Raw genomic sequence first — 9,718 nt, forward strand, 5'->3', positions numbered from 1 at the left:
ACCAGTGCTGAAAGGGGGCTTGTCCAGAGTCGCCAGTTAAGGAATCTCTTTAGATGATGATCTGCAGGCTTTGCCCCTCCAGAGGCAGCAGCGGTGGAAGGATAGATGAATTGGCTCTTGGAACAGGGACTCAGAAAGAGCTGGGTTCTTGTTGTGCTGCACCCATTAAGTGGCTGTGTGCCCATGGACAAGTTGCTTCAGCAGTCTGAGCCCCAGTGGGACTAGACAGCCTTTAGGGATCTTTCCACCTCTAAAGCTAAGCTTCGGATGGCCCTCTTCTGTCTGACTCGTATAAGGATCATTGCTGGCCCTGAATGGCTGTGTAACCTGTGAGACTGTTAGACTAGGTCAGTGTTTCTCAAAGTCATTTAGTCACATAAAACATTTGAGTTTGAACTGTATTGTCTGCTCTTAAAAATATTGGGGGGAAGGGCAGCTAGGTGGTACAGTGAATAGAGCACCAGCCCTGGAGTCAGGAGGACCTGAGTTCAAATCTGGCCTCGGACACTTAACACTTACTAACTGTGTGACCTTGGGCAAATCACTTAACCCCAACTGCCTCGCCCCCCCCCAAAAAAAAATAAATATTGGGGGGAAAGGGTATATATATATAGGTTGCCCTTGACACGCTGATTCTTATCTATTTTGAGAAATAGAATGTTCTTAACCAAGGCACCTGATGTTTTTTGGAAACAAGGCATTTCTAGCCAGTGTAACTGAAAGAAAAAGGATTCATTTCCAGCTTAGGCTGTTTGGGCCTGTAGACCATACCTGCTTTGTTTCCACCCTGGTCAGAGTGGGGGAATCCTTTCTAAATGAAGTTTGTGGGGAGTGTGACTAGGAAGGAGGGAAAGAAAGCAACAAACATATAGCTCCTTCGCTGCCCTCATCTTGTCAGGGATCCCTCCCATTTGTCAGGAGAGAGAGGACAGAGGGTCGGGTTAAAGGGAAAAGCAGAAGTGAAGCAGAACCTCCCACAGCACAGGGGGGGATTATCTCCCTCTCTGCAAAGTGACCCTGAAGTGAAGGTAGAAGCAGCACTGGCTGTTTGGCGGGAGGACACGAAGAGGAGCTTAGGACCCAAGTCCCTAGTCTGCCTCCCTCCAGCTCCTCTTTCCTATTCCCCCGCCCAGCCAGGCTTGGCTGGCCAGGACGCATGCGTATCCACAGCCCCGGCTCTGGTCTGCTCTGGCTATCTCCTTTACCACTCAGCACATCAGCCCACTCCGGCCCTGCTTGCTGTCCTAGAGCTCCTTTCTCCTTCTTGCCTCTCTTTTCCTGCGTACCCAGTCTTGTACAGCAGGCCCAGGACCCCTCCTCCTCGGCCTCCTTTGAGACAGACCCCTAGTTGCATATTTACTATTTTAGAAGGGAAATGGACTGGCATCTTTTTTTTATGAACTCCTTGCCATAGCATGTGGAACATCGCCTATTGGTTTGGAAAATACTAGGTAGGCTAAACCGATGTCTACAAGAGTAGAGATCTTTCATGACTCTTCAGAGCCTGGGATTGGGTGGCGGTGTCATACCCCTCAGAACCTTGTATTCTCCAGTGTCTGTCATGCACAGACCACTACAGTATGGGGTTTTTGAGATAAAAAGCAAACAAAACTAGATAGACAACTCACACAGAACAATTGTGTCCAGGCTGATGCAGTGCTTAACACTGAGTCTTGTCTTCTCTCAAAATTTCTACTCTTGGTTCTTAAGGAAAATGAAGTCCTTTCTGCGTAAACTCCCAAGTTCAGGTCAAAATAATTTTCTCCACAGCCATCTGGCCTGGCTGCATCTTAATCTCTGCCTTCTCTGACAGGAAATCGCTTTTCCAGACCCACAAGTTAGGTCATGTTCTGTCAGTTTATATTGGCTAAGTCAAGTTACTTTCTAGTTCCCTTGGCTAAAAATGCTAATGCTAATAACCTCATTTCTTTTTCTCTGGCTTATTTTAGTCACCTCTTGGCTGGTTCATACTTAATGCCCTGAATCATCTCAGCCCCAGGCTTTAGCATTAGTGTATGTACTGTCTCCTATAGGTTGATTTCAGGCTAATTCTAAAGTAGTATTCACAAATAGCCTTATTTTTACATGTCAGTACAAGATAACTACAGTGAAAGGAAATATCATTTTGACCTTTCATATATAATTGGGAGAGGGGCTACTACATGGAAATAGTCACCATTAGTGCTATAGGCCTTCAGAGCAGGAAAAGGCCTGAGTTTTAATTCCACCTCTACTTACTTCCTAATCGTGTGACCAAAGGAAAGTCACTTCACTTTTCTAGATGTTTCCTCATCTCTAAAATGAGGGGTTGGATAAGATCTCTAAAGCTCCTGCCAGCTCTAAATCCATTGATAACCATGGTTTGTCATAGTAAAGAGAGCTTTCAAGAATTCTTGGAGGGGCAGGTAGGGGGCGCAGTGGATGGAGCACTGGCCCTGGATTCAGGAGGACCTGAGTTCAAGTCTGGGATCAGACACTTGACACTTACTAGCTGTGTGACCCTGGACAAGTCACTTAACCCCAATTGCCTCACCAAAAAAAACAAAAAACAAACAACAAACTTGGAGAAGATAGGACTTATTATAGGTATTATACCAGTTTAAAAGCATCTTTCTCCTCCTCCTCCAACCCTGTACTGTGTCAGTGCCTAGTATTACTAAGGGTATTTGTGTCAGAGATATATTAACATTCTTCACTAGGGCCCGTACCTCATTATAATTGGGCACCCATTGGAAGATACTGGTTTGTCAGTTCTCCCTACAAATTTAGGAAATAAAATGGTTCTGTGATACTAAATTATTAATGCGCTCAATTCTCCCCTCCATACACTAAGGTGGAATGTGAAGATGTATGAACCTTGTTGATAATCAAGCCAAAAACCTGAATATTTAAATAACTATAATGTAAAAAGTGACAAGAGTCCTAGGATGAGATTCATTGTAACCTCCCTGGGGATAGCAACTATTAATTATAATTTTATTCTTTCTCCCCTCATTCCCCCAACCAGTTCCTAGCATACTGCTCTGCATATAGCAGGCGAATAATAAATGGTTGTTCAGTGAATGAAACAAATATTGAACATCTACTGTATGTCTAGCACGGTATATTAAGTGCTATGGCAAGGAGTAAATGTCGCTTTTGGAATGGTCTCAAAAAGGTCTATGGATAAAATATTTTTCTTTCAACCTATTATGATGTTCATCATTAGAAGAATCTTAATTTCTCACCCATCACAAGTATAGTCTGAAGGACTATACTGGGAGCATATGGTGCACTGTATTTTATAGAAGAGGCAATGCAAAGTTTTGGGTTGTTTCTCCATGTTAATTAAGTCTGTCTCCTCTCTTCAACTCCATGCAGGCAAGTGGATACCATCACAAGGTTCATCTACTATAACATCCAGGTACTACAGAGATATGTGAGAAAATTAAACTTGCATTCCCTAGTAGTAATACTGCCCATGGATAGCCTAATTATCCTACTTCCTTCCATTTAACAGAGTCTACCATGTGTGTGACCCTATGCTAGCTCCCAGAGAGTTAGTGTGATTTAGCTTCTGGTCAGGTGAAAAAATATTCCAAATATTGCTCTTGATCTTAACCCAAATGTGTGCAAGATTAACACCAGTGACACAGTGGAAAGAGCGCTATGGCAGGAGACAAAGACTCCAGTCACACACACCCCTACTGCAAAGTAGCTGTGCCGACTAGTTTTTAGCTTCCTTACCTGTGAGAGGAGGAGGAGAATGCCCTCCCTCCCTGCCTCCCATGGTGCTTAGGAGGGTCACTTTCAATGATGTACGTGAAAGTGCTATTAAAGTATGAAGTATTATGTAGAAGACAAGTGATCAGTTACCACCATTATTTAACAATATCCTTTTATGAGACTACAAAATCTGGGGGCAGCTAGGTGGCGCAGTGGATAGAGCAGTGGCCCTGGATTCAGGAGGACCTGAGTTCAAATGCGACCTCAGATACTTAACACTTACTAGCTGTGTGACCCTGGGCAAGTCACTTAACTCCAATTGCCTCACCAAAAAAAAAAAAAAGAAAGAAAGAAAGAAAGAATGAGACTACAAAATCTATGTTGATATACTGGGTACTAATTACTATCTCTACTGGTTAATAATCATTATACTGGATTGCAACCCACAGCATCCAAGCCTCGGGATTTTCCTGCATGATCCAGTAATGCAAATATCATCCGTGTGAGACAGGGAAAAACCACAGTGGGCACCATCTGAGCTGAGCTTGTGATGCTGAACATGTGATGCTAACCAGAGACTTAACAAAGATGACAGGAAACTGAATGGTGGTTCATGAAAATGTTTATGTGTGGCAGGAGGGAGATAGTACTTGCAGAATCAGGCATTATTACCATGTTAGAATATTCCTAGTCACAAATAGACAGGAAGAAAAAATGAAGCCAGAAATCCCAGTGAGGCAAATTAAATTACTGGCAATTGAGTAAAATGTGTTTAAAAAAAAAAATATATATATATATATATATATATATTTCTGTCCTGGGGTGGTGGGTTGTGGGAGAAGAGTTTACTATTTTCTGTATGAGACAGCCAATAAATTATAGTTATTTTGTGATGACTTTGTTTCCAGATTTTTTAGAACCTGTGTTTGAAAGGCTTTTCCCTCTCCTGGGGCTTGCTACTCAAATTCACTCAACTCTGGAATCAAGAACCCAGGAGTCTGTGTGATTTGAGAATAGTTATTATCATTCTCCAAAGCCTTGTGTACATAGAGAATTATTCCATCTAAAACATTGTGAGGGTATGTACCCCAAGCAAAAAGGCAATGGGGGTAACTTCAAGTCTGGGCTCCTATACTAAACAAGTCATTTTCCCTCTAAGTGCTTCAGTTTTCTCAACAGTAAATGGGAATAAGAATCTTTGTTGTTCCCCTCTGCATAGTCTATACCAAGTGGACCCATAACATTTGTTTCCAGTGGGAGAGACCAGTCCTTTAGAAGTTCCCCCCCACCTTTTTTTTTTTTTAATTTGCTGTAGGAAGCCTTTATCTTCCAGTAACAGAGATGGAAAACCAGGCTCATGGAGCACCTGGGTCCTGGAGTTTAAGAATATAACAACAAAGTGAGTGTTAACTCTCATTGGTTCTGTGGTAATGACTTTATTCCAGAAACCTTTTCTGATTTGGACTATGTCGAAATATTAGTGTACTCAGCATGATACTAATATATATGTCTGTCATCTTAAACCTACATCCTTTAATGTGTTCAAGTATTAAATTGAAATGTCTCCTATGCTTCAAAATCCTTGATCATTTCAAGAAAATTAACCCTCTATTGATATGAGTTATTGAAGAAAAGAGTATTTTGTCATATCTGAAATTTTCCTCCAAGAAGCTTTTTTTCATAGCTATTAGTCACTTTTACCTTAGGTTCCTTTCTAATTTAAAGTAACCCCATTCAGTACCAAAGGCCTTGAAGGGCTTTTGTTGCACCAGGTAACAAAACCAGTTCCTGAGAGATCCCTCCATTATCTTCCTGAGTCCTATACTTTCATTGTCTTCGATTTAGAGGGCATGGTCATCTCCCCTTCCCCCCATCTAGCTGGCAGTGCTGCCCCAAACCTCAGGGTTCTGGATAAGGGGAAATGAACTATCCAAGTATGATTTGAACCCTAACCCCAACCTTCTCTTCTTACAGCCCAGCCTCCATGCTACTTCCACTGAAAGGGTTACAACACAGGCTTGGGGACAAGAGACACTTTTTATCCAGATGACTGCCTTAGTTACACCATGGAGATTTGTCCTTTTCCTGGAGATTGACGCTACACATCCATGGTTGGGATTGTGTGCCATCCAAAGGCTCTCAGTAATAAGTGATTCATCCCTTTTCCAGTAGCTTATCCCTTCTGTCCAGTTGTATGATGTCGTATTGCTCAGTCCACTAGTCACCAGTAATGCCCAACAGTTGGCTGTTTCATATGGTCAGCTCAATAATTAAGGCATTATCAGTGGGTTGATTGATATTGGCCAGGTTCTTACCACTCTCAGCTGGCTACTGGAACCACCCTCCTTGCCCCTCCCCTCCCTGCCCTACCCCCATTCATCTTCATTTTAAGAATCCAAGCAGGGAATAGTCAGTAGCAGCATTCCTTTCTGTGCTCTGTTTAGCACTCTCACACTTAGCCACAGGACTTTAGGAACAGTTAAAAAGTAGATCCTGACAAGAAGGTGAGCACTGACTTGAACACATTTTTTCAATTGGCCAATGTGAATTTCACATTATGAAAACCTGATTTGTGCACCACGTAGGGCTCTTCCTTAGCAGAGGTCATTTTTGTTTCTGTCCTAATCTTATCTGGGGACTTTAGAAATCTGCTGAAATGTTCCCATCAGGCAGGATCTCTTGAGAAACATGGATACTTCGTATGAGACTGCATAGTCCAATGGAAAGAGCAGTGAATTTGCACTTAGGGGATCTGGGCTCTGATAATACTCTACTACTTTACCTCATTGGGTCACAATTTATTAATCTAGAAAATGAGGGGGTTGGGCTAGGTCAATTCTAAGACTCCTTCTAGTTCTAAATGTTCTGATAAAATTGTGTCCAGGTGACAAAGACAGTTAACACGCCCAAATCAGGTTAGCCTTTGAGGTTTCCAAGAGCAGTCTGTGAACTAGGAAAGGAGGAAAAGGGAAGCCTTATATGGCCTTAAAAATACTTGTGGCTGCAAGTATGAAGGTTAGCTTTTGCTCGTCAATCAAGATAAAGCCCTCCCCATCCTCACCCCTACCCCCACCCCCCTGAAAGGCAGCTTTGGAAGGGGCCTCGTATTATATGGGAGATGGGGCAGCTACAGTGGCAATGAGGAATGAGGCTGAAGGACAATTATTTGTGCCTTTCTATCAGGTCCCTGTGCTGGATTCCAAAAGTAACTTCTATGTCCACGATGCTGGGTAAAACTTTCTCTCTGACCCCTAAGATCCCTCAGAATCCTGTAAAAAGGGAAAGAGAAAAAAATGGAAACTTCTGCAAGGCCTAGCCTAAGAGACATCGGCACAGTCTACTTGGAGAAAGGAGGAAACAATGCAAACAGAAAATATGGCTTCAAATCTTCAGTGATATCAAAAAAAAAAACCCAAACCCCTCAAAAGGACAATAAATTCCTTGAAAAACATTGACTTCTTAGAAGTAAGACTCTGTATTACTGGAAGGTTCTGTGTAACTTCTCAGAAGTAAGACTCTATTACTGACAGCTTGGCAGAAGGATGTCCTCTGGAGGAAAAGCTTCAGTTCACAAGATCCGAACACTCAGAAGGCAAGTTGTGAAGGATTGAGAAAGCAAGGCAAATGTCACTCGAACTGCTGGTTGGACAAAGTTGAAACGAAAGCTTGCTTGAAAACTTCTCTCACTTGATACCAGGTTTGGGCTAACATAAAACAAAAAGGATCCATTTTGTAATCTTCCCCTAACATTGGAATGTTTTTGAAAACCTCGAATTCAAGGTGGAGAAGGCAGGATGGGGAAAACACTTCTCTACAGGAATCTTTGGTCTTGATCCAAAAAAATGTCAGTGTGGTATTTTGAGATGTTTTGCTTTTTGTTTTTTCCTCACGTATCTTTCATAACATTCTCATCACCAGTGTTTGTGTCATTCCCCCTAAAGTAAGGGTGTGGGGCATAGGACTTTTTTCAAGTACTTTCATAAAGAACTTCATTTTTCCAACCAAGCAAACAAAAGGATCATTTGAAAGTAGAATATGATGTCAAAATAAATTGACTCTATATTAACCTGTCCTCTTTATTCCCAGGCCAACCCAATTCCTACAACTGTTATTAAAGATGACCAAGGAAGTCATTTTCCTTTGACAGTCCATCATTTTGTGTTTTTGACAAACACTGTTTTCCTCTCTGTTCAGGAAATGTATTTTTCTTATCACACTGCATTTTTCCTTTAATTACAGTTGTTTCTCTAGGGAAGTGAGCCATCTCTAACTGTACTCCCTTTTTCTTTAATAAAGTCCTGTTTTGCTTGGGAATACATAGTGTTTTTATGTTAATCTAATACCAATTATTCTTATTTAATGTGAAGTACCAAAATGTACTAAGGACTAAATAACAATTATTTTTGTTGCCGTTTGGGTTTTTTGGGGGGGAAAATGAGGCTTAAGTGACTTGCCCAAGGTCACACAGCTAGTAAGTGTAATGCTGTTTGGTTTTATGTAACTCTTCGTAGCCCTATTTGGGCTTTTCTTGGAAAAGATACTGGAGGGGGTTACCATTTCCTTCTCCAGCTCATTTTACATATGAGGAAGCTGAAACAGAGTTAAGTCCAGCTAGAAAGTGTCTGGGGCTGGGCTTGAACTCAGGTCTTCCTGACTCTAGGCCTAGTGCTCTATCCACTGCACCACCCAACTGCCCAAAAGAACTGAGTCTTTAGTAAAGTAAAATGTTTACAAGGGAGGGGCAGCTAGGTGGTGCAGTGGATAGAGCACCGGCCCTGGAGTCAGGAGTATCTGAGTTCAAATCCGGCCTCAGACACTTAACACTTAATAGCTGTGTGACCCTGGGCAAGTCACTTAACCCCAACTAACTAAAAAAAAAAAAGTTTACAAGTGAATTCTAAGAGGGCAGCATGGGAAATTTAGCCATTTAGCTGAAGAGTGGCTTGCAGTGTGCCTTGGGATTGTCATTAACCCACAGTATTTAGGAAACACTAAGAATGATCCAGTGGGGCAGCTAGGTGGCGCAGTGGATAAAGCACTGGCCCTGGAGTCAGGAGGACCTGAGTTCAAATCCTGTCTCAGACACTTGACACTTACTAGCTGTGTGACCCTGGGCAAATCACTTAACCTTCATTGCCCTGCCCCCCCCCCAAAAAAAATTATCCAGAGAAGGACTTGGCTCCTTCCTATGTGCCAATATTACCTCCAGTTGCAAGTATGGAAGGGAGGGAAGGGGGAAGAAACAGAGACTTAAGAGAGATGGGAAGATTAGAAGAGGAAAAAGATAAAATAAAAGGAAGAGTAAAGAGTATGTAAGGGGAGAAACTGGAGAAAGAGGAAAAAGCAAAACAAAAAGTGGAAAAGAATGAGAGATGAAAAAATTTAATTTTCTCAATTACATGTAAAAAGATTTTCTAAACATTCATTTTTTAAAATGTTGAGTTACAAATTCTCTCCCTCCTTTCATTCCCTACACTCCTTGAGAAGCCAAGCAATTTGATAGAGATGATACATATTGGTGCTGCACAGTGCACCAGATAGAGCACTGGGCCTTGAAGCCAGGAAGACTCATCTTCCTGACACTTAACTCAGACACTTACTAGCTGGGTGACCCTGGGCACGTCACTTCACGCTGTCTGCCTCAGTTTCATCTGTAAAATGAGCTGGAGAAGGAACTGACAAACCACTCCAGTGGCTTTGCCAAGAAAAGCCCAAATGGGGTCATGAAGAGTCAGACAACTGAAAAAATGACAGCTGAAATGAATAAGACGTCGTGCAAAATATATTTCCATATTAGCCATGTTGCAAAAGAAAACAGAAAAAAAAAACACCCAAGAAAAATAAAGTGAAAAAGTATACTTCAATCTACATTCAGATTCCATCAGTTCTTTCTCTGGAGGTGGATAGCATTTTTCATCATAAGACCTTTGGAAGTCTTGAATCACTGTATTGCTCAAAATAGCTAAGTCATGGGGGCAGCTAGTTGGCCCAGTGGCTAAAAGCACTGGCCTTG

General features: G+C 42.0%; 1 protein-coding gene across 10 annotated transcripts in view; it reads left to right on the top strand.

Annotated features, from left to right (window-relative positions):
- AGBL2 (AGBL carboxypeptidase 2) overlaps window positions 1-7,998 on the top strand; it is a 74,002-nt gene extending 66,004 nt beyond the window's left edge. For 7 of the 10 annotated variants that reach the window (XM_043973355.1, XM_043973357.1, XM_043973360.1 and 4 more), the window contains 3 exons: window positions 3,361-3,403; window positions 5,021-5,104; window positions 6,889-7,998. In XM_043973355.1, coding sequence (XP_043829290.1) covers window positions 3,361-3,403; window positions 5,021-5,104; window positions 6,889-7,021 — 260 coding nt within the window. In that variant the 3' untranslated portion in view covers window positions 7,022-7,998. Of the gene's footprint in view, window positions 1-3,360; window positions 3,404-4,154; window positions 4,471-5,020; window positions 5,105-5,679 lie in introns of those variants that run through there. The other 3 variants (XM_043973358.1, XM_043973359.1, XM_043973362.1) reach the window with 3 other exon arrangements.
- The last annotated feature ends 1,720 nt before the right edge of the window (window positions 7,999-9,718 follow it).

Source organism: Dromiciops gliroides, chromosome 6, assembly GCF_019393635.1.
Source record: "Dromiciops gliroides isolate mDroGli1 chromosome 6, mDroGli1.pri, whole genome shotgun sequence".
Lineage (NCBI taxonomy): Eukaryota > Metazoa > Chordata > Mammalia > Microbiotheria > Microbiotheriidae > Dromiciops > Dromiciops gliroides.